We start from the raw sequence: 26348 nt of genomic DNA, 5'->3' as shown, positions 1-26348 counted from the left end.
ACGAATCAAAGAAACAGGTGCTCCGAATCCTCTTGTAATGGATTTTTATGAAAAGGTGATTGTTTGGATGAAAAACAAAATTCCACCCAAAGAAGTTGATTGGGTTAAAATAGAAAGGACAAATCAGGAAACAAAAGAATCAGTTCATTAATTTTATGAGAGATTACTGTTAATTTTTAAACAATACAGTGGCTATGAAAAGCTGGATGAAAAGGATATGAGTCATTTTGTCTATAGATTTGTTTATGGCCTGAAACCTGAAATTGCAGACATGATCAGGAATAGCATTGTAGGATGGCAATCACTTTCTGTGGATGACATTCTGAGAAAAGCTAAATATTGCAGTGATGAGTTGGAGGTGAGACAAAAGAAGCTCAAAGAGAAAGCCATGTGGGCTCAGGTAAAAGTAGCTGAGCAACAAATTGCCAGCATGGGTAACAAGAACACAAATTTTGTTCAAAATGGAAACGCGAACCAGATACAAGGAAAGTTTAAAGGTAATAATTTCACGAAGAAATTTAGCCCAAAGATTGAGGAGTTGAAACAAAGATTACCTTGTTTTAATTGTGGCGAATTTGGACATTGGAGAGACGAGTGTCCTAAACCTCCTAAAAATTTAAAGAATCCCTTATTGAATCCACAGATGCAGAATGGTGTTGACCTGCAGCAACAGCTACAGATGCAACAGGGGTTAAACGAGTTAAACATTCAACGACAGTTGCAGCAACAGGTGAATAACCGTCAGGATCAATTACCACAACCACCATTTCCAAATTGTGGGGGGGTTCAAAAATATAATTCAAGTGTGGGATTTCAGGGAAATGAACAGGTGATAAAACCACAAAAACAGCAAAAGCAGCAGAGGGTACAAATGCAAAATGCTTCACAACAATTTTTGTTAACAGAAAGCCAAGACAGCGATTCTGATGATTATTGCTGACGGTGCCCGGGAGAGGAGGAAGAGTGTGTTGTTGGAGCCACTCTTGAGGTTGACCAGTCTGGTCCATTTGTAAACGGGAAAGTTAATGATGTAGACATCACTTTTCTAGTGGACACTGGTGCTACCCGTTCTACTGTTAGATCAGTGGAAATTGAAAACCTACCTCTCTCTGGGGATACCATCCAAGTTGTTGGAGTAAGCAATCAACAAATTAAAACTGATTTGACTGATCCAGTTCCAGTTGAAATTGGAAATTACAGAGACAAACACAGATTTGTGGTTTGTAATAGTAGTCCAGTAAATTTATTGGGCAGAGATATTCTGTGTAAAATGAATTGCAGAATATATTGTTCTCCTGATGGAGTTGAATTACAAACAATGGAGGAAGATGGTTTGTATAGAATGACAATGATGCTAATGGAAACAGATGAATCAAAATTGTTCCCTGCATTTGAAAAGAAAGATTTACCTGAAGAGCTCAAAGAAACGGTGAAATCTGAAATATGGGATTTTACTGGGAATGAGATGGGTCTGATGAAAAATGTAGATCCAGTAAAAATTACATTGAAACAGGGAATAGAATTTCCTAACATTCCACAGTATAAAATGAAAGCAGAAACAATTGAAGGTGTTATGCCTATAATTGAAAAATTCATCAAACAAGGTGTATTAAAAGAAATGGAGAGTAGTCCTTGTAATTCACCAATTATGGGAGTCAAAAAGTCAAATGGAGCATTTAGGATCGTACAGGATTTGAGAAAGGTTAATCAAATCGTTGTTCCATGTTGCCCTGTGGTTCCAAATCCAGCAGTGATTCTGTACCAGATTCCACATGATGCTGAATGGTATACTGTCATTGATCTTTGCAATGCATTCTTTACTGTTCCTTTGCATCCAGACAGTTACGAAATTTTTGCTTTCAGATTCCAAGGTAGGACCCTCGGATGGTGTAGAATCCCTCAGGGCTATACAGAAAGTCCTTCAATATTTAATGAATTATTAAAAAGGTCTTTGGAAAACCTAGACTTACCTGGTAGGTCTACGTTGGTACAGTATATCGACGATCTGTTGATAGCTGCTAAGACAAGAGAAAATTGTGTGACAGATACAATAATACTGTTGAATCGCCTTGCAGAAGAGGGACATAAAGTGTCTCCAGCAAAATTACAATTTTGCAAACAAGAAGTAAAATACCTTGGTCACAGAATTGCAAAGGGAAAAAGACAAGTGACAGTTGAGAGAATAAAAATGATTCAAGCAATGCAACCTCCAAGAACACAGAGACAGGTCAGAATGTTCTTAGGAATGGTTGGATACTGTCGACAATGGATAAGTGGATTCTCAGTAATTGCGAAACCACTACAAAGACTGACAAAGTCTGATGTAAAAGATCCAATTATTCTCAACGAAGCTGAGATGGAATCTTTTGAGAACCTGAAAAAGAACTTATGCCAAGCTCCTGCTTTAGGTATGCCAAATTATGAGAAAGATTTTGAACTGTATTGCAGTGAGAGAGAAGGATGTGCATTGTCTGTGTTGATTCAGAGACATGGGAATTTAAAGAAACCTATTGCATACTTCTCTGCAGTTCTTGATCCTGTTGCAAAAGCATTACCAGGTTGTTTGAAAGCAGTTGCAGCTACAAGTATCAGTCTTGAGCAGAGTGAAGGAATTGTTATGGGATTTCCTGTGAAAGTTTTTGTGCCTCATTCAGTTGAAATATTGCTGACAAGAGGTAAAACTCAGCATTTGACAAGCAGCAGAATAACAAAGTATGAGAAAATCATACTAGGGGCAGATAATGTTTCGATTTCAAGATGTTTAAATCTGAATCCTTCTACATTACTACCTGATTCTGAGATTATTAATGACATTGAAATAGAACATGAATGTTTAGATGTTATGGAATTTTGCACTAAACCAAGACAAGACATCAAAGATAGACCTTTATCTGAATCAGATGTTGTCTACTTTGTGGATGGCTCCTGTCTGAGGACAGAAGGAGGTGTTCTAAAAGCATCATATTCTGTCTGTACAGTTGCAGATGTTGAAGAAGCTTCATGTCTTGAAGGAATTCGTTCAGCACAAGTGGCTGAATTGATTGCTTTAATCCGTGCATGTGAAATATCAAAAGATATAAGAGTTACCATCATTACTGATAGTCAGTATGGGTATGGAGTTGTGCATGATTATGGACAACTCTGGTCTCAGAGAGGCTATATGACATCAGCAGGATCACCAATTAAAAATGCAGTTTTTATTAGAAGATTAATTGAAGCAATACAATTGCCGAAAGAAATCGCAATTGTCAAATGTGCAGCGCACACTAAAGGAGTGGATTATATCTCAAAAGGCAATGCCTATGCAGATGAAACAGCAAAATACTGTGCAAGAAAGGGTTGTGCATACAATCGGGAAAAGAGTAAAGAATCTGATTCAAATTCATTAATGCTAACAACAGTTGTAGAAACATGGCATGAGATTAGGGATTTACAAAATGAAGCAGATGATGAGGAAAAGGATCTGTGGTTAAGATCAGATTGTAGACCACGTGATGAAGATGGAGTGTGGGTTTACAAAGACGGCAGAGTAGTATTACCAAATTGCTTGATTGCTGACATGGCCAGATTATATCATGGTCCAGCTCATCTTGGAAGAGATTCTATGATCAGACTTTTTCGAGAGACTTGGTTCAATACTAAATTTAGAACAATTGCAGAATCTTTTTGTCAAAGGTGTTTATCATGCCAACAAATGAATCCAAACCGAAAATCAGTGGTGGGGACAGGAGTAATTGGTCGAGAGGGTGGTCCTTTTACCAGGTTACAGATGGATTTCATTGAAATGCCCTTACACAATTGCTTAAAATATGTTCTTGTAATTGTTTGTTTATTTTCAAGATGGGTAGAAGCATTTCCTACACGACATTGTGATTCAATTACAGTAGCAAAACTGCTGCTCAGAGAAATTATCCCAAGATACGGTTTTCCAGTCACTATTGAGAGTGATGGAGGAAGCCATTTTGATAATAAATTGATGAAGTTAATTTGTGAAGCTTTGAGCATTGAGCAGAAAATACACTGTGCATACAGACCAGAGGCATCTGGGGTAGTTGAACAAATTAATGGAACAATTAAAAACAGAATTGGAAAAATGTGTCTTGAAACAGGTGTAAAGTGGACAGATGCTCTTCCACTCGTTTTGATGTCATTAAGAAGTACACCAGATAAAAAGACAGGTTTGAGTCCTCATGAAATTTTAATGGGAAGAGTTATGAGGCAAGCTTTTGTACCTGTAGGTAAACTGTTGAGCATAAATGACAGTGCTATTTTGGATTACTGTAAAAGGTTGTCTGATATAGTGACTTCTGTGTCTAATCAGGTGGGAACTGAAGCCCAATCAAATGAAAAGGTTTTGACACATGATCTGAGACCTGGTGATTGGGTCAGAACAAAAGTACATCGAAGAAGAAATTGTCTGGCTCCTAGGTGGCAGAAGCCTAGACAAATAATTTTGATCACTACTAATGCAGTAAAATGCAAAGGATTGAAACGTTGGATTCATCCTAGTCATACTATTCCAGTACCAACTCCTGAAAGTTCTGATGTTGAAAGTGATACTACAGATGATTCTGATTCTGAAGTAGAAGGTGAAACAAATCCAGATTCTGAAGATCGACAAGAAGGTCGACATCTGGAACCTGTACCTGTGAATGGTAAACTAACAAGAAAAGACTTGGAAATTATTGAAATAGATTCTGAAGGTGAAGAGAATCTGTTAAAAGGAAAGAAAACTGAGGATTCAGTTAGTTCTGTTGAAAACAGAGAAGCGGAACAGAAAGAAGTTTCAGACCAGGAGAGTATCGAAAAGCAGAAGTCAAGCTCTGAAGTAAGGAACAGAAATCCAAAATCTGGGAAGTTGGAGGTAATTGAAGAAGAAGACGAAGACGAATTACCAAGTACCAGTATTGGGAAACAAAGTGGTGTTCCTGAAGGAGTGAAACTACCGAATAGAGAAATTCCTGAGTCGATTGAAATTTCAGACTACGAAACTGAAGAAAGTGACGTGGATGGTGAAAGTGAAAATAGAAAGAAAAGGGCTTGGAAGTCAGAATCAAATGCTTCTGAACCAAAGAAGAAATATGTGAGAAAAGCAGACTACTGGCCTGGTGGAAGATTGAGAGTTAGGTTGATCAAGAAACCTAAAGAGCAAGTTGAAGAAATCAGTAGTCAAAAGAGTCCTGGAAAAGAAGTTGGAGTTGGAAGAAAAATCGAAGTAGTGTCGAGAAAAGGAAAAAGGATAATAAGGCCAAACCAGAAATATAAGTCTCCTGAGTGGACTTATTTAGTAATTCCACCAGTAATTGACATTTATGGTAGTAGTGAAGAAGACGAAATCGAAGAAATTAGTGACAATGATTGAAGTACAGAAAATATAAATTGGCAAAAGGCTGAAGAAAATTTGTTAGCTGACATAAGGTCGAAGAAAAACTGTTTAGTTGAAGAAAACTTATGTATGACATAAGGTCGAAGAAATCTTGTTTAGGGTTTTAAAAAAAAAAAAAAAAAAAAAAATATTTTAAAAGGGGGGTATTTAGTTTGTAGTTTGTTTCTTAGAAAATTTAAAATAAATTTTGTTTTTATTTTGAGAAAAAGCTAACCAGAAATGCCTTATGTTAAGGAGAGCACTTCAAGGTGTTCTGTTTTCAAGAGATGCTGTAAGATGACTCTGGTGTGTCTGCTCATTTTAATTCTGCTCTGGTTAGTTTTAGCTGTGATTATCCCTTTAGAGATGAACAGAGAATTACACAAAGTTAACACGACAAGTAAAGCTTCAGTTAGTCAAATTAAACATAGTGCATCTGCAAAAGTTATTAATCATCAACCTAGCATTCATCAAGATAAATCTATTAGTGATTTTTCAAGCAATACATTCACTAAACTTTTGAGTGAATATGTAAAGGTAATGGACGCAAAGGATTGTTATGTGTGCGTAAAGTTACCTGCTTCTGTTTCTGAGGGAGTAACATACAATATGTTTCCTCTTACATATGGTGTAACATGTAGTGTGTTAACTAGCCTATTTTATCAAACTGGACGCTTAGAATATTACTATTCAGATTTTGACGAGATTTTTGCGAATATAAAGATTGAGGGTGCTTTAAATAAGCATAAGAAGGCTAAACAGATGAGGGAATTTTTCCTTGTTACTAATGAACTCACTTATGAGTATGCTTACAAGAATAATTTAACATGTAAATTAAGTGCGGAGGGAAAGAAATTTTTGAACCTGGTTGAGGAAAGAAGAGCAATTTATAAAAGAAATGAATTAGTCAAGCAGACTAAGTCCAGGTTCTGGCAGAAAGAAGATGAGAAGTTAAATGGCAAGATGCTTGAAAATTTTGCAATTCACATAGATAAACCAATTAGTGGAAAGCTTTGCATTAGAAGAGATAATACACTTTTTGATAATTATTTTGTAGGTGCAAATAACTGTGAAGATACTTATCAGATTTTGGGAGGTTGGGGATTCAAAGGTGGAAAAGATCCAATCTTTCCTGGGATTTATTTTGTTTGTGGTGACAAAGCCTACTACAACCTTCCAGACCACTGGTATGGAACTTGTTATGTGGGAATTGTTTTTCCTAAAGTGTTTCATGTTGACAGAGATTCAGAAGGATTGTTCAAAATTCATAATTATGTAAATAGAGTCAAAAGAGAAACCTTCACAGAAGTTCTGGGAGATATTTTTCAAGCAGTAATACCTTTTGTTGGTATAACCCTAAATGCAGGGAGAATTAGAAAATTGTCCACAATTGTTGACAGATTATCAACAGACACAGCTGATGGATTCCAATTAGTGAATGTTGAAGTGATTGCAATCAGATCAATGGTGATTCAAGATCGCCTTGCTTTAGATATACTCCTAGCAAAAGAGGGAGGAGTTTGTGGCATATTGCATGTACAACATTGTTGTACATATATACCTGATGAAAGTAAGAACATTGAAATGTACATTAAGAATATTACACAAACGCATTCAGAGATAATTCCTTTAGAAGAAGATGATTTTACAGGGAAACTTTCAAAAAGATTCCAAGCAATTAAAAATTGGTTTCATAACATTGGTAGTTCAATTCTTGGCAAGATTTTGGCACCTTTGATTATAATAATATTCATCTTTATTTTGACGAAAATAGGTTGTTTGTTGCATAAGAGAAAGAAACAGTTGAAAGAAAAGAAAAGGATCTATAAACTTAGAAAGGAAGAAGAAAGGGAGATTGAATTACAGGAGTTACATAGAGAGCGTTATGCTAATTCCAAAGATTATGCAGAAACAGGTTTTTAGGATTACTGACTCAAATGAATTTGAATCTTTTTCTTAGAAGTTTAAATTACCAAATTTTGGGTGGTAGTGTGGTGATTTGTTAATCACCAGATGAGGGAGTTGATGGAGCGAGATAGAAAACAGAATTCTGTTTAAACTCGCAAAGTCACATTTCCCATAACATGAATAATAAAATTAATGATTTGTGATGTGTCGTGCTAATACAACCTAGATTAAACTTTACACATGGGGGGACTAACATGTGTGCTCATAAACGTGCATAAGTGTTGCATCTTTTTGTTCGTGCAAAATAATAAAATAATTTGTCGTTTTCGTTTTTGTCATTACTAACTGCAGCAAACCTAAAAGAGGCATGTGCTTATTTTTGCTTTCCTTGTTTATGTGGTGTCATTTCCACTATTCTAGGTGCACATGAGGTTTCATGGATTTCATGAAGACTGGTAGATATAAAACGCTGCTTTAATTGTTGCAATTGCTAGATAACATTAGACTAATTGGGAGGGTTAATCATTTAGAAAACAAAGGGTGGTTACAGAATCAATATTATTTCTTACATTAATACTTTTCTTGTGTTTGTTTTATACTAGAAAGCATAAGTTGCCTGCTTTTGGGCCTAGTTTACTCGAGTTTGCTAAAAAGCTGAATTTTACTTCTGCAAAAGTCACGAGAAGCCCATTCTGAAAAAGTGTTCGTCAAAGCTGCATTCACTGAACGAATCTGACGTGTTGTCATCATTTTGTCGGACGTGGCCAAGGTCATAAACAGAAGGAAAAGAATAATTTTGTCAGTTCTAACTTGGCATCCGCGGAAGTGAAATGAACGCTACGAGAGCATTGATTTACATTTGTTGCAAACCAAGGAAGCTCCTAGTCACGTTTGGAAAAGACAATGGTCCTTAAGAAATGTGACCTAATGGAAGTTTTGAAATGTGGGTGACATGTCACTTGTCACTCTCAACCAATGGGACTTCGTGGTTTTCTGAAAAACTTTCCTTTACTTAGATTAGTTAGCTTAGAAAGGTATAAAAAGTCAAGCCCTTAGGGATGGGCTGGCTGCTGCTTTCTGACTTTCCGATGAGGGTGAAGTGCTGCTGGACTTTGCTTGGAGCACGTAAGAAACCTCAAAGAACTTTACTTTATTTTCCATTTATCTAGCTTAGCTAGGGACTTAGGCTTTAGAAATGCTTAACTTTTAAATACTTACTTAAACTTTGATTCACTTACTTAAACTGTATTTTTCTCATGATTCTTTTCAATTATGCTTACTTTAATGCTAATAAAATTGCATTTATAAAATTACAATTGAAATACCATAATTTAGTAAATAAAATCTTACTTTTGACAAACAAGCTGGTCTTGATTATTCAGAAGTGCAGGTTACTATTAGCTAGATCCCATCGCCAATGGTGGTCGTTTAAATAGTTAGGATTTGTTATAATGATAACATTCTTTCCACAGATGTATAAAATTGTATATAGTTTGTAAATAAGGTGTATATAAATTTAATCTGACCACCTGATTCAGTAGGCCCAAATATGTCATGTTTATAAATGGGTCCATGAGATAGTATAGAAACTTGTTTATAGGTTATGAAGTTAGGTAGCGTTGTTTATGATATATTTTCTATAGGCCGCTGGATCATTACTCACCCCTGGGATCACGGCGCCCCCTATAGGATCACTTCCTGGGGGAATTAAGAATAACCTTCTGCCAAAAATCCTAAATTTTCCATCACCAAGATTGTCACTCCTGAAAAGTCCCATCCACTTAAGGGGTTGTGCTAGCCTAAGGGTGGACACGACTGTCTTGCCCAGTTAATTTTCAGCCTGTCCAGGAGCCAAGGGCTCTGGACAAAGGGGGGTGGTTTCTTCTCAGTGAGAGAAGCCAGATTTGGGTACCAAAGGCAGTGGGTCTCTTTGAAGCTCCCGGCCTTGAAATGCAAATCCGTAGTTCATCCTGTGGGCAGGGTGCAAAGCACCCCCTGCTCGATCACGCTTTGTTTATGTCCCCCGTAAAGCAAAAGCCCTCACCCATGGGGGTCAGAAACCAATCTCTTGTGGCAGGCTGACGAAACCCAGATAGGCAGCACAGCAGTAACTGGTCATTTTTCAGAGGGCATTTCCAAGATGCCCTCTGGGTGCATGAATCACTAAAGCCTACACTGGCATCAGTGTGGGTTTATTCATGCTATGTATGATACCAAACATGCCTATTTTCAGTAAAGCCATCATGTAGCTGGGGAACTCATTTTCACAAGTGTCCAGCACACGCTTTTAGAATGGATTCCCTTATCACTTGTACTAGCAGTAATGGGACTTACCAGAACGGCGCATTATTGGCTCATGCAGTTATGCACTTGCATGTTGCATAGTGCACCCTGCCTTAGTTTGGTTCGGCCTGCTGTAGGGATGACTTACTTTTACTGCATACAGTGTTGGCAGGCAGGGAACACAGGCTGCCTACCATGTTGTGTTTCCACTTTTGTCTGCATCAAGACATGCAGCCTGCTGCAGCAGTTTGCATGAGCTTAATGAGGGGCCTCTTGAGGTGGCACAATTCATGCTGGAACCTTTAGGGACCATCTTTAGTGCCCTAGGTACTGAGTGTACCATTTACTAGGGACTTAGAGGGAACTGAAGGTATCGCCACTTGGGGAAAAATTGCACAGTTTTTGGGGAACGAGATCTGCCCATAAGGACCTGGTTACCAGGAACCCAGTGCCCTTACAGTCGAAATCACATCAAATACCAGGCAAAAAATGAGGGGTGACTATGTCAAAAAGGGCACTTTCCTACATCTACCTTTCTAAAAGGTTATTTTTCCTTTATAGGTATCACAAATCTAACTACAAGACTTAATTGGATTTTTAATAAATATTAAAAATAGAGGTTGAATTGACTCAGAAGTATATTCCAAATCATAACTATCAAAAATAGTATTTTAATTGTACATTTGTTTTTGTCATAGAAACAGCTTCAGCTGCCGGAAGTAATAAAATCTTTTGGCGGGTAGTCATTGTAGGAACATGTCACTCTTTTCCATTTTTAAGTACTAGGCACCCAACATAGTGTGATAAAAAGCAAACTTAGGAGTGACTTCCTTAGTACTTAAAAGCAAGGTTCCTTGTAGTCGAAAATGATTATTGTGACAGGTTTGCCTGCAGATTAAAAGCTGCAGAAGATAGCCTACACATACAGGCCAGAATCCAAGCTGGAAAACATTTCTGGATCCAGTCTGGTGCCTGGGGAGTATTCTAAGATGAGCAATCTGCAGTTAGATACAGTGTTCACTGGAAAGAGCATTACTAAAGGTAAGTAACTTGTTCTTCTGATGGATACATCAAAACGTAAATTACTCACCTTAGAATAGATACCAAACCAATACCTCTCATCTGTGGAGTGAGCTCCGACCATAAAAAAAAGTCAGGCATGACCAAATGGGCAAAATGCTTATCCCACAAAACCTGGCTGTCAAGGCAGTAGTGCTTCATGAACATGTGCAATGATGCCCGCGTTGCATCCTCGCATATGTCAAGAACAGCCACTCTGCTGCTAATAGTGGTAGCAGCTTTGGCCCTGGGGGAATGGGCTCTCAGACCTTCTGGCCATTGCTTAGCAGATCTTCTGGCCATTGCGTAGCAGATCTTGATGCAACAAACAATCCACTTTGACAGGGTCCTCACAAACATCTGATTGTCCACATGGTTTTCTTTGTATGATAAATATATAAAAACTCTTTTGGGGCCCAACCACTCTTGTCCTCTTTACAGGGTTGAGGGTGAACAAAGAACCGCACCAATGTGGAAAGGAGTGACAACTTTAGCTATGAAGGTCGTCCCAGTTCCCAACACCACTTTATCAAGAAACAATGCTGTGTAGGACGGTTGCAGCGACAGTACCTGAGAGTCCCTCATGCGATAAACTGAAGAAATTGCAACAAGGAAGATAGTCTTCAAAGTCAAGAGGCAAAACGAGCAGCTATGCAGGGGCTCGAAGAGTGTGCACATGACAAACTTTAAGACCAAATTAAGGTTCCATTGTGGCATCCCAAACAATTTGGGAGTAAGCATATGTGTCAAATCTTTTCTAAACCTGATCACAACAGGCGATTTAAACAAAGGGGGCTTGTCTGGCAAAAGTAAAAGGGCCAAACTGCAACAGGGAGTGGAGAGATAGACCCAGGGATATGTTAAACACAAAAACCTGGCCATCCACCAATTAAAGAATACTTCTGATGCTCCACCACTGAAGTGAAACACACTGCCATCCAAGGAAGACCTTAATTTCCTCTCTCCTATTACTGGACATTTTTCAGCTGCTTTCTGGCCTCAATATTGTCCAACAGTTATATCTTATTGCCAAATAGATGTGGACTATGTAACGAGAACACAGCAGTTTCATTAAAGACAATTCTGCTTGTGTGAGGTATAAAATGTAACTATTTGTATTAGTTCTATTCAAGTAGTTTCTCCTGCCAAATTACAACTCTAAAATATTTACCAAGACAAATGTTGGAAAATGATGGGTTATCAAATGTATGCAGATGAGGCTAATTGCAGTTGAAAGTTAAATAACGCTGAACTTCCAGATCTACCTGCATGCAGAAAAATGAGCTCTACCTGAAGGTCGAGAAAACATAAATTCTGCTTATGGGCACTTGTTAACTCTGACCCTCGTTCAAATGGTCTGCATCAATGGGATGTTCCGCGTTAAAAAGCTTGTACTCTGTGTTTGCTGTTTGGCAGCGTGCTCTCATTTAACCCTCCAATAATTCCTGACTTCAAATCCGCTTCCCACCACTTACATTTGGTAAGAAAGGTTTTGCCACCTTTCTTTAAAAATTGCCCTAGTCTTAGCTGTGGTTAAGTCAACCTGCAATACTGAAACAGCCTCAACACTTGCCAGCAAAAACAAATCACTATTATAACTCCAAAAAGTCTATACCATGTTTGAACTGAAACACTACAATCAACATCACAGTGGCACTGAATTGTCCCAGTAAAAGCAAGATCGAATTTACAACCCCTCTGTTCAAGCAATGTAGGCAGGTTGTTTGTCCATTTTCTTCCAACTAGACGTCTACCATCAGTCAATCAAAACCTATTGTCCATATTCACTGTCCATATGGACGTCATGTTCCATTAAAAACATTAAAGAAGGTGCCTTTGAGCAGATAACTAATTTCTACATGGTGCAGACCAGGAAGTGACTCCATAAACTAGGATCATCAATACCTATCTTTTTCAAGCAGGGACATGGTCAACAGAGGTCTAGACGCAAACCCATCTATGTCCATTTGTTTTTGAACCCTTGTCAGACCAGTAGATGTTTAAGATTGGCTACTGCCTTCTCTGTTCTGGACTACCTTTGACTTTATAGGCTCTGCGCCAAGGCTTTATCATCATTACTTCAGTACACATGGACGAATTCTATCACCAGCAGATGTCATCCTGCCATTTGCTTATTGACTGGTTATTTGGTTCCAGGATAAAGTTCTTTTTTTCTATTCAATGTATCTCATTAGCCACATTTACAACATGGTGATAAGCACCACTTTACAACACTTTCAAACAAAATAAAATTATGCATTTAAGGTACTGAGGGGCATATTAGCAAGAACCTTGTTAAAATTATCGCCGTTTTAAAACGGCGATAATGGGCTTGCTAATATGCGTTATAGAATTCCAATAGAAGCCCAGGTTAGATTTCCTGCACATCTAACGTGGGCTTCTATTGGAATTCTATAACGCATATTAGCAAGCCTATTATCGCCGTTTTAGTGTCAGTTTCCTGCTGCTAAAACAACGATAATTTTAACGAGGTTCTTGCTAATATGCCCCTCAGTTTCTGTTAGCAAAGAATATTGGATATTGCAGGTTTTTTTTTAAACATTAATATGACCAAAGGTGTTAACCTGATAATTGCGATTACATGGACACTGGACAGAGACGTTGCAGTACCAATGAAAGTTATTCTACGAGATAATTTAAGATTCCCACTTTTCTAAAATTAAAAAGATTACTTGAGTGCAGGACTCTACGAGGTAAGAAGCCCCAAATACAACACTGATGAAAAATTAGTTTTCGAAGGAGAAGGATCATCCTCCAGCCGTGGCCTTGCAGATACGAGGGACAGTAGCGGGTCAGTTGGAAGGAGCGGAGGTCTCTGGTTTGTGTGTGGAATGTAAGATAGTGCTTGAGGTACGCAGATCCCGCGTCACATTGGACGTTGTAGGCGTGCTTGAATAACTTAGGGATGAAGGGTCAATTCAGCTAGTGTAATAATTATCTTCTAGCTAATACTCATTCTGTAACTACACAGGTTAGTAACCATTGCCCTTCCTACCCTTAGCATTGGCATGTGACTCATCATGGTGAATAGGGAGATAAGATATACTCAGGGTGTGAATTTCACAGTAATCTACCTTTATTCCTCAGGGCACATGAAAAGCGCGATTCCAGCTAGGGCTGGAACGGTAGGAAAACTTAGATTTCTGTCTTGTGCAAATCTGATATTAACCATGATGGAGAGACAGGCCTTCCTGACTTCCCTCGCAGCTGCCCGTTAGTTATGGTTGGGGAGGACTAGGCATGAAAATGCTGGTTAAACCTGGGTACCATTCTTTTGCTAGCTAACATCCAAACAAACAGGATGAAAAAAGCATTAAATTGTGCACATATGCCATCCAGTCACAATAATATGGGTCTGTTGCAAAGTCATCCTGTGCCCTGGGCAACCCCCAACTTTTTGCTGATTGATGCAGGTGGTAACTGATTTTGACTGACCCTGGGCTCTGCCTACCTAGGCCCAGGGCCAGTGCTAAGATGAAAGGAACACATTAGAATACAGTTAAAACACCTAACATACACTAGGGTACACTATGGTATGGTGGGGTACCCCTGTAATTGGCATGACCTACCCCATAGGCCCCTAGTATATAATAGGGCAGGGGATTGAAACTACATAGAAGTCACCAGTACCCTGGGGCATGGCAGTTCAGAGGCCAGCAGCTTTTGCTGCTCTTGCATGTGTGCACTGCTGAAGCCTGAGGTCTGTTTAAAAGCAGCTCTGGGTGCCAGGATTGCTTTTAAAAAGTAAATTGTGCCCAAACTCGACTTTGGTGGTAGGGGCACTTAAAAATAGAAAACCTACAATGTGTTGGCATATTAGGGACACCCAGGGTCTCCCCTAGGTATCCCAGGGGTGGGGGCAGTTATCTATAAGGTACACCCTTATAAAATGAGTTTTTATATGGCTGGGTAAAGTGAAATTTCACATTTCACTCTCCACATTGTGTTAAAGTACTGCTCAAATTCAACTTTGATACCAGGAGCACTGGGTAAGGAGGATCAGCAATATTTCTGTAGATTCAGAACCCCTAAAGTCTCCCCTGGTTGCACAGGGGGTGGGGGTCCTGTAGAAATTAGGGAAATACTTATATGTTTTTATAAGCCCTGGTCCTAGAAAACTGGTCCAAGTCATTTTCCCCATTGCAAATCCCATGGCCCATAGGTTAACATGGTAGGAAGTTATTGATGAATAAATATTGATAGGAGAGGACTAGCCGGACCATTCAAAGACTTCCCAGAATGGTAGTAGTAAATCCAACAATATTATATTAAATTTCTCCTAAAGTGTACATACAAGAAGTTATAAGACTTTCTTGTTTGTAAGTCCAAATTCAGCCTTCCAGTGGTCTGCCCTGTTTGGTCAGAGTTAAGTGGTTTAGCCAGGCTGCTTTGAAGAGGTGATAAAGAGCCCCTGGGGTTACCAACTCTGCTGAGACAGCAGTGTGCTGGTCCATAGGAATGCCAGTCCAGGGGGTGGACTCGTAAACCATGCTCTTCAAAGGTAGAGGGGAGGCCTGGGTGTCAGTTACAGTTTTACACTCTTGACCCAGAGTCAGGGGAAGGCTTAAGAAAGGTATGTGCAGATGGTAGGGGGAGAGCCCATAGAAATAAGCCATCCCAGGGGTGTGTTTAGCCAGCTCTTACCTCCTTGCTGGTAAATCAGCCATTATGGATTTGGAAGATTTGATGCACACTGAGACAAAATAATGCCACACTCTAGAGGATGTGGTCGCAACAGGTCAGAAGTGACCTGTTGCTTGACCCAGAGAATTTTGAATAAGTATCTGAGAAGGAAAGAGCCCTCCAGATCTGCTGCTTGAAACTTGCTGAAGCTGAAGCAAGAAGTGCCCTGTTGAGAAGTTTTGCTGTGCAAAGATTTCTAAGGCCTGACCTCTGAAGACTGCACCAACTGAAACTGCAGCCCAGTGGATTGCCTTGCTGCAAAAGGACTAAAGAGTGGACTCCCTGCAAGCTTACCTGGACATCCCCACAAAGAATTCCCAGCCTGGAGTACCAGTGGATTTGTAAGGGTTTTGTTCAAGTGGCTTGCAGAATTGAAGTTTCACCCTTTCAAGGACCCTCTTGGAGTTTCCAGAACCTTGTATTGTGTGTTGGATACTTTGGGACCCGCAAGCAGAACTTCAGGAAGGAGTTCTAACTGGACCCCGACTGCTGGGGAAGTCGACACATTTGGTGAGATTCTCCAGAACAATTTTTAAAGGTGTCCCTGTCAGAGAAAACAAAATGACTAAAAGGGGCACTGTTGGTTTCTAAGCACTAGAAAGTGACTAATCTTTAAAAATTCATATCTCTTGTTCCCTACAGTGGATTTTTTTCATTTTGGTGTCATTTAAAAGATACAAATATTACCTTATTTTTATAAATATTTTAAATTTATAAATTGGTGTTGGATTTTTATTTTGTGTTGTGTCTTAATTATTTACTGAAATTGTGTTTTTAAATGCTTTACATACCTGTCTTGGAAGTTAAGCCTGTCTGCTCGCAGCCACGTTACCAAGGGTTGAGCATAGGAATAATTTTCTAAGACTTATGCTGAGTCCTAGCATGTGTTAGTGGCCTTATTGCCAGTGGGAGACCTACATTTGCCCCTACCAATAACCCACTTTCCAACATGGGCATATTTACTAACAAGTCATGCAGCCCAGCAATTCACCTCGCTGTGCTGCGTAACAGGGAAAGGGCAGGAATGTGCCATATTTAACATTATACAGGGCATTCCTGTCTTTTCCCAGCGCTGACGCAAAATGTGCTGCCTAGTTCCAACACAGTGATACCAAAGGGGATGATGGACGGAGCGCTTGAGCAAATCAAACACTCACCCCCAGTCAACTGATCTGGGTTTAATCCATCACCATTCTTTAGCTCACTCGGCCACCCCAGTTCAGACATGGCAATATGCAAATCAGTCTGACCCTGTGCCTCATGGGAACAGTCCAGCCCGAACTGCCATGCCATATCTTCCCTGGACCGGAAACAAGCATCCTGGGACCGGTTTCGGATTCATAATCCTCATCAGCCAGGCTATCTTGAATCCAGTGGTAAAGTGAGCAAGGGACCCACCTCTGGGCATACCCTGCCAATTTAGGGCGAACAAAGTGATACCAAAGGGGATGATGGACGGAGCGCTTGAGCAAATCAAACACTCACCCCGAGTCAACTGATCTGGGTTTAATCCATCCCCATTCTTTAGCTCACTCCACCACCCCAGTTCAGACATGGCCATATGCAAATTAGTCTTACCCTGTGCCTCATGGGAACAGTCCAGCCTGAACTGCCAAGCCATGTCTTCCCTGCACCGGAAACAAGCATCCTGGGACCGGTTTCGGATTCATAATCCTCATCAGCCAGGCTATCTTGAATCCAGTGGTAAAGTGAGCAAGGGACCCACGTCTGGGCATACCCTGCCAATTTGGGGCGAACAAAGTGATACCTAAGGGGATGATGGACGGAGCACTTGAGCAAATCAAACACTCACCCCCAGTCAACTGATCTGGGTTTAATCCATCCCCATTCTTTAGCTCACTCCACCACCCCAGTTCAGACATGGCCATATGCAAATCAGTCTGACCCTGTTACAACACAGGCACCATGGTGCAAAGGCGGCTGTATTGTAAGAAGGATTGTTTTCATGCAGGAAGGGGCACCTTCCTGAACAATAACTATCCCCTGAGGCATTTTCCTCTTTCTATGTGTGCTGTAGAATTCAGCACACATAGAAAAAGGCCCAAACGAGGAGCAATAAAGATATTTCTCCTTGTTACACCTCCCCAGGGAATGCATATATAGCAGTTTTGACACATTCCCATATCTAAAACATATGGTAAATCTGAGAATGCACCAAAATCTATAGGTGTTGCTTGAAAACACCCATGCACCGGCCATGGAACGCCTCCCTGAGGCAGAGTAATGCAACGCAGCGATGTGTGCTGCATTGCGTTGCTGCTGATTTATTAAGCCAGTCTGCCATCTTGACAAATTACACTTAAGGGTGGCAAATGCTACCCAACCCTATGATAAATATGCCTCTATCTTTAAGGGATTATTAAACGCGCATGCACCCCCCCCCCCCCGCCCCAACCTGTTCTCCTTCAAATGGTGCAAGTGCCGTGTGGTGCCCAAACTTTGGGCTGCTGATACCTGTAACAAATTGGAGATTATCAACTATTCAACCCGTCCACCAAGATTGATTTCCTTATAGCTTTAGGGCAATTGTATTTATATAAAGCTTACTACCCCTAATGGGGCGCCGAAACACATTTCGGTGAGTAGCAGATGCTCATTGACCACATGGACACAGAGTAAATTAGAAGGTTTATAAATTACATCCATCATAGGGTGAGTCGGGTTTGTATACATCTTTCACTATGTGCAGCCACATGAACTCCGTGTATAAAATGTCTCCTGCGTGTTTGTCCAGTCTCCTCGTTCCCTCTTCCCGAGTGCTGCCAGTGCGCTGGCTGTAAGAGTTGGGAAAGGGCAAGAGGCTGTGGCTTCACCCCGGCGACATCTTGTTCTCTACAGACAGGTAATTGTGCATCGCTGGCAACAGCTTGTGGTTTGAAAAGACTAGGCCAAGAGGAGGGGGTCGGGGGGAAAAGGCAATCTCAGGACTACTTTACTATCCCTGTGGGATAAAAGACCGTCAGAATCGAGCTCAACTTCCTGTTCCAGTACACGGCTCAGTCTTGGCAGGAATGTCTCTTGAGTTGCACGGTCCACGTGCGGTTTCTATGACAAAGCGTGCTGCAGGATCAGCTTCGCCCCAATGAGGGTGCGCGGTGCCATGCCCCCCTTTCTTGTTTCACTTGGTGCGCCATTCCCAGCACACTCTGCAGCAGGCAAAGATGGCGACTGTGGTCGAACCTGTGATCTACGAGCAGTTCTCAATGTTGGCCAGAAACCTCTGGGCCCACCACTCCTCCAGGTCAATAGGCACAAAATCTGAAAAGTGACACAAATATAACAACAATTTAGAGTCGAGACAGATGTGGACAGAAACAAAAACAGTGATCATCAAACAAGAGAAAAGACCAGGAAATCCTTGGCTTGGGACCTACCACTCCAACATGTCCAGGGCAGAGAAGTTCAAATGCACTCTAGGAACTGCATTTGAATTGGGGGCAACACCAACAAAAAGCTTTCCGCCATGGCTGGGGTGAATAAGAACACCACTGTATAACCTTTCATATTATAATTTTTGCCTCAAGAATTAAAATCTCTTTATGTGGAGCTTTGTTTATAGTGGTGATCCCCCAAAATACGACTTCAGGCTGACGCCACTACCGCTATCAAGAGACCTTAGGATCTTAAATGCACCCACTTAGCTGGATGAAAGAAAGGCCATGTGGGGGAAATACTGTTGCTGAGTCACTGGTGGCACCACAAACAGCAGACAGTCATGGAGAGCTGACAGTCAGTAAACCTTTCTTCTGACCTTGCACATCTCTTCCAGGCAGGAAACGTCCATTACCAGTCTTTACCACGCAGTGCCTTTACCACGTATCATATACAACGTGTATGCCTTTAGCACGCATGATAAGTATAGTTGTGTAATGTAAATGTAAATGTACAGGAATTTATATAGCGCAAATCACCAAGCGGTTTCTAAGCGCTTGCTTAGGGAACCCATCCTGGTATTCCCCTGTGAGATAACCCCGGCAGGGTATCCGCAAGGTGAAAGCCAGGCATCCCGCCGCGAGGGGCCGTTGTGGAGATTAAGCAAGCTATTGCCCAGAGTTGCAGAGTGTGAACCCGTGAATCGAGTAGGCACCGGAGCGAGAATTGTCGAGTCCATGGACATTTTAGGACTCAAGACCCCGCCGAGCCGGGAATTGAACCCTGGTCCCGGGCTGACCTCTGCTTCCAGGTCTGCCTCCTCTAACCAGTGAGCCACACTTCTCCACCCACACACACACATATATATGATTTTAATTACATTTTATTTTTGGGGTGGGGAGACCCCCAAACACCTAACTTTTATTTTTAAATTAATTATAAAACATTTAGAAGTTACTCCGAGCACGTACCCAAGCCAAATTCCAAATCAAACCTTTTTATTTGCTTGCAAGCCACAGGGAATGTTACCTTTCAAAGCAAGGGTGAGGAAACACTGACCATAGTAAAGAAGATGTAGCCATGCGCACATTTAATGTGATGGGCAAAAAAGTATGTTTGTATATAAATGTGGGAATGAACACAGAATTTTCTGTACAAATGTGTAATTTTCTAGTTCTGCTGGTCATGTTCTCTCTTCTTCTGTTCATTCATGGTACCTTACACTGTAGTTCCCATTGCATGGAGACCCATTGCATTTTCATTCCTCTGAGGCGGAAGCCGGGGGTTAGAATTGAGCTGTAAAGCGTTTTGCCTACAACTGTTTGTTTTACCTTAAAATTTTAATTTGCGCCGCAAAATGTTTGTATTTTAAAAAGGAACACTGTCCTTAGATAACCGCTGTGAAGAGACAGCCAAACACGGTAGAATCGCCCCACACCCAGCCGACTAAGGTGCTGAGTGAGAGGCAGCATTTTGGCGGACATATTGGGCGTAGTCACTGCCCCAGCGCTCTAGACTTCAAGGCTCGTGTATAAAAGCATACGGTAATCCCTCCGCGCAGCTGACGCGATCAGCGGGCCGGAAGCGCGCCGAAGTCGAGCCAAAGTCCAGCCCGTCTGCGCTAAGGACGGGCTGGGGGCTGCTGTTCCTGCTCAAAATGCCATCCGAACAGGTAACCAGAGAAAAACTTCTGTCCCTAAATACCACCGCCAAAAACTGCAGTCATTTCATAGAAGTTGATAAATGGCTAGGACCTATTGTATGTACGACGTGTAAACACTTATTACAACCCCATGTTAAGAACTCCCCCAAAATCACATATAGAACCATCACAGGTGGTCTAATAAATGCACGTTCTATGTGCAAAAATGCTCTGCACATATATGACCTGCTCTCAGAGAATAATCTGGACTGCCTTATCATCACGGAGACATGGCTGAGAGAATGGTCAAACCCAGATATCACCTGTGCATTACCACCTGGCTATAAGATACAAAGACTCGACAGACCTATACAAAGAGGAGGGGGAATTGCTATCATACACCGTGAGACACTCACATGTAGCATCTCGGAGCTACATGATATTAAAGGAGCGGAAAGCCTAGCCTTTAATATACAGGCCCATGACTCCTTTATGTTCTCTGGAGCATTAATCTACCACCCTCCAGGACAAATGAACTATTTCCTGGATAGCATGGGTGAAGTAATTACGGCTTTGACACTCAAAGCAGCTAACTTCACACTTCTGGGAGATATAAATCTTCACCTTGATAACTTGACAGATCCAAATGTACAATGTTTTAAAGATATCATGCAGGTGCTAGGACTAAAAATTCTTACGAAAGACCCCACACACATAGCGGGCCATATCTTAGATTGCATCTGTTCTAATCTTAATACCATCAAAGTATCCACTCCTCTGCCCCAGACGTGGACCGACCATAATTTTATACCATTTCACCTCGTGGCGAGGGAAACTAACAAAACCCAACCAAACGGACCCAGACATCAGAAACCAACTCCTTGTTGGACAAAAATAATTGAACACCCGGATCTACCCATATGGGTTAAAGAAAATAAACCTCTGATAACTGAGAATGTGACTATTGACAATCTTAGCTACGAAAAATGGATGAGAACCATAGGGGAAAAAATAATCTCGGGAGGAGCAAATAAATCCAAACTTAAACAAGGGAAAACCTCAGCCCCCTGGTACACGAAAGATCTTAAAGATACATTACGTACAGTACGCAAACTCGAACGTATATGGCGCAAACACTATAACAAGGATGACCAGGACAGTTTTAAAACAGCCAGACGAAACTATCACGCAAAAATTAAAAAGACCAAAATAAACTATTTCACAAACAAAATAGAAACATCTCAGAATAATCAAAAAGAACTATTTCGTGTAGTGAAAAGTTTTCGAGACCCAAGGTTTCTGTCTCAGGAAATACCCCCATCACAGAGTTTCTGCAATGAGATCGCAGACTACTTTGAACAAAAAATAGTCATCATTACAAAACATTTTCCTGAAATTATCGTAAACACTGATAACCTAGCTTCAGAAACTAATTCAGAGAAAACCAGATGGAATACTTTCACTAAAACTGACCTGCTCGACATATCACACACAATGTCAAAAATTAAATCAGGCTCACCACTTGACCCCTGCCCCCCTGCATTGGCCCACGCAATTAAAGATGAGGTCAACCCCATGATTAACGCCATTGTAAACACTTCACTCCAGTCGGGGGAAATTCCCAGCACATGGAAGATGGCGATAGTAAAACCCCTACAAAAAAAAAGTTACATGATCCATCTGTCCTAACCAACCTGAGACCCATCTCACAACTCCCGCCTTATGTAAATGTGCTGAAACCCTGGTCAATAAACAACTTTCAACTTTCTTGGAGACAAACAACATATTACATCCAAACCAGGCAGGTTTTAGAGCTAACCACTCTACAGAAACAGCACTTCTGTCAACAACAGAAACCATAAGAGCAGCACGCGATCAGGGGAAGAAGGCAGTCCTGGTTCTCCTTGATTTATCCGCAGCATTCGACACGGTGTCCCATGCCATCTTATTACATCGCCTAGCTGAGGCAGGCATAGGGGGCACCGTGTTGAAATGGTTTAAGAATTTTCTACTCCATAGAAAACAGATAATCAGATTGGGACACTTCTACTCAGAGGAGAAGGAGATCAGGTCAGGGGTGCCTCAGGGCTCCAGTTTGAGCCCTACCTTGTTCAATCTGTATGTGGCACCCCTGATCAATCTAATTGCTGGTTACAATGTAACCACAGTTGCATATGCAGACGATACCCAACTGGTCCTGGTTTTAGATGAGGACACAGAAAAAGCCGAACAGATACTGAAAGACTGCCTAACCGCGACTTTTGGATGGATGCACAACAACCATCTTAAGTGCAACTCTGCTAAGACAGAGATCCTGCCTTTCGGAAAAAACAACATCTTTTCCCCACACACCTGCTGGCCCTCAGATGCGGAAGCCCCCCCTAATACCATCAGTGCAACACGTAATCTAGGAATAAAATTTGACGACATGCTATCCTTCAAACAGCAATCTAAAGAAGTGGCTGGCGCCTGTTTCAACATAATCAAAGGCCTTCGTAAGTTCTTTGATTACCTGCCACTGGCCGCCCGTCGCACAGTAGCAATTGCTCTCATAACATCGAGAATTGATTACTGTAACAGTCTGTACGCAGGGGTGGCAAAATCTACCCTACATAAACTGCAGATGATCCAAAATGCGGCGGCCCGGCTGGTTTTGAGATGGCCCAGAAAATCTTCTGCTTCAGCTGCCCTGAACATGCTGCACTGGCTCCCCATCCAGAAACGGATACTATTCAAAATCCTTCTGATCACATACAGAGGTTTTCATAAGTGTGGACCAAAATATCTGTATAATAAATTTCACAGATACCTTCCAAATAGAGAACTCAGGTCTGCTACGGCCAATCTAATGACCATACCCAAGTTCCGACTGGCCACTAAAGGTGGAAAATCTCTGGCAGTCCTAGGCGCTAAAGCCTGGAATACTCTTCCAGCTCATCTTAGAGCATCTCCATCAGAATTTTTTTTTTAAAAACTACTAAAAACCTGGATCTATGGACTATCAGATTCAAAATGCAAGACCCTAGTATAAGGACACCCAAAGCTCAGTTACAACCTCCTAACACTCTACTCTGCAATGAAGTCAATAGCGCCAAGATGCTCCATGGAGTGTACGTGCGCTATATAAAAACCACCAAACATCAAACATCAAAACATCAAACATGTGGGCAGGGTGGGCTTTAGCACTGCTGATGCCTGGTGAGACAATGTTTGTTGGCGCCCCCCAATGACCACCTCCGCCACGGATTCCCTCACTATCAGCCTTTAACAATGACCCTCAAGCCGCCATAACTACTCTCTCTCAGGTGCATTTAATTAGTTTTATAGCACCACTCATACCAGTGTTGTCAGAGCACTTTATCACACACACACACACACTCTCCCTCTCTCTCCCTCCCTCTCTCCCTCTCTCCCTCTCCCTCTCCCTCTCTCTCTCTCTCTCTCTCTCTCTCTCTCTCTCCCTCTCTCTCTCTCTCTCTCTCTCTCTCTCTCTCTCTCATACCTGATCGATCTCTCTCTCTCACTATCATACCTGTGTAAATCAGTGCATGGGAAATGTTACATAAGACAGAGGACTACAAGGTGTAGGAGTCACACGTCATCCATACTGGTAGGCAACACAGTTTAGAAGTGCTTGGTATGGAGAAGCACAAACTCAGAATTTAAAATTTAACACCATGGTTGAGGGTTCTCTTTAATAATCGGAATGTATTCCTACCCAAATTAACCCTTTTTCGCAACATTAGGATAATGAAATACTGGGGAAAAAATCATAATGCTCTAATCTATACCTTGCTGTTTGCATGCAGTTCTTTGATGACAGTTAATAGCTCCCTGTTCTATATTTTGCTTTTAACTTAGACATTGCAAGTAGCAAAAGGATCTCTCTGACAAAAGCAGTAACCCACTGACCTTTCTATATTATATGCAATTTGTGATCAGTAAGATAGACGTTCTTTGCAGCAGGTATATTAATCCACTGCGTTACCTTTTGAGGAGTCAAAACTTCTACTAGACAAACCCCAATCTCTCTCCAGGAAGGTGCTTTTAAATTCTTAATATACTTGCAAACATGGCGCTCCCACCAGGAGTCAACGCCCGGTGCAGTGGCTCTGGTCGCACCACCTTAGAGCTGGCCCTGAATGTAGGCCTGTAACACACCTTATTACCCCATCAAGATTACAATTCCCATAGGGAATCCGTAGAATCACGTCTGGGGGTGTATCCGTATGAAGAAACCAAAGGTTAAAGTGACGTTTTAGTTAGGTGAAAATGGCTTTTAAAACGTAACATTTACAACTAAAACAAAAACACTGAAATTCAGCAATCATCGTTAACTCAAGTAAGTCTAACGTGATCTTTCACCATGCACAGTGATGTCATCAATGATGGCCTGTCTTTTGTCATCAGTGAGGTTATCAATGATGTCATAGAACATGTCATGAGTATTACAATATGTGAGGTCATTAGGAATGCATGGTAAAGGCGAAAGTTACAAATACTCGAGTTAACTATAACTAGTGAATTTCAGTGTTTTTTTTAGCTTACAATATTACATTTAAACTAACTATAACATCACTTTAACTATTAATTTTATCAGTAAATTTCTGAAGCTTTTTTTCTAAATTATGAATATTGTTTAAATTCCTAACTATACTATCACTTTGACCCGTGTTTTTTTCTGTGAATTTTTTATGGGGTTTTTTATTGTTAAGCTTGATTTTTTTACCATACCTAACTATGCCAATGCTTCCCAGAGCATGCGGCCGCTGCTATATATATATGCATATATGATTTTTTTCTTTTTAGAGAAATTTCCACTAGGTTTCAGCACAATAGCCTGATGTAGATGTTGGGGGTATGCTTGGTCTGTATACTACCACTAGTTACAAACCAGCATTACAGTCTCTGTGAATGTCTGTGCGTGTGGAACTTAATATTTTTGGGAAGCGTGGGAATGCTTGTGTAGTAAGGAAGCAAGCATGGGGAAAACCAATTGGTCTTGCTTAGAAGCAGAGTGTAGGAAGTGAGGTGAGAAAAACGATAAACAGTGAGGTGCAGGACAGACCGACGTGGGTAGAGATACTGGAGTGCGGAAGCAGACATGGGAACAGACTGAAGTGGGAGGCACCCTGGAGCAGGATGACAAGCAGAGGAGAAATCAAGCGGAGACACAACAAGGGAAGGAGTGATGAGGTCTGGTGCAGAAAGCGAGGAGAGCAATATCACTGGGAAGCATGCAGACTGGGGGAACATATGGAGTAGAAGCACAATGGCGGGGAAAGAGGGAGTGGCTGGACTAGGAAGCTGGAGGTAGGAACAAGATAGAGGGATAGGTAGGAGCAGACTCATGGAGTGGTGGGAGTGAGTAATAACTACCCTCACACGTAATGTTAAATACTAAAGATTGGTGCAAAAGGTAAAATAGTTCCTAGACATCAACAGGGAATTTCAGAGACTGGACAAACAAGAATAGGGAGCACATCCATAGTAGCAGAAGAAAGGTGCTGCAAAAGACAAGAAAGCCACTGAATAAAGAGCACAGGGCAGACCCACGTCACACTCTTATCTTAAAGTAATGTTTACTTATCTGTGAATTGAGTACAAAAATACTAAACATCAGATTTAAAATGAATTCCCAGCAACTGATAAGAGATAGGATGTAATTTCCGTGTTGCTGAATTCCTTATACTGATTGTCGAAAGGTCATTAAACACAGTTGGAGTAGAATGGGTTGATTCCATGCAATGATATAAAAATCTCGCTACACAAATATGCCTGAATGCCCTTAAACCGTTAGTGAAAGAGGGCATATGGAGAATTCAAACCCCAACAGCAAACAAATTCACCTTGATTTCATTTTCACACTACAGCTACTCTAGCATAGTTTACCTTTCTTTGGTACCCTCACCTCCAAATGTGCCACATGATCTGTGGGGCCAATTTCTATTTCTTATAATTTCTGCATACACTTTTCACTAAACACTACCAGTC

General features: G+C 41.0%; 1 protein-coding gene across 1 annotated transcript in view; it reads right to left on the bottom strand.

The window, feature by feature from the left end:
• Positions 1-17956: 17956 nt before the first annotated feature.
• MCRIP2 (MAPK regulated corepressor interacting protein 2) overlaps positions 17957-26348 on the bottom strand; it is a 215809-nt gene continuing 207417 nt past the window's right edge. Inside the window, exon 6 of the mRNA XM_078663004.1 lies at positions 17957-18598. Coding sequence (XP_078519130.1) covers positions 18528-18598 — 71 coding nt within the window. The 3' untranslated portion in view covers positions 17957-18527. The remainder of the gene's footprint in view (positions 18599-26348) is intronic.

Source organism: Lissotriton helveticus, chromosome 10 (genome assembly GCF_964261635.1).
Source record: "Lissotriton helveticus chromosome 10, aLisHel1.1, whole genome shotgun sequence".
NCBI classification, from domain to species: Eukaryota; Metazoa; Chordata; class Amphibia; order Caudata; family Salamandridae; genus Lissotriton; species Lissotriton helveticus.
This window is presented reverse-complemented; position numbering and strand designations above follow the sequence as displayed.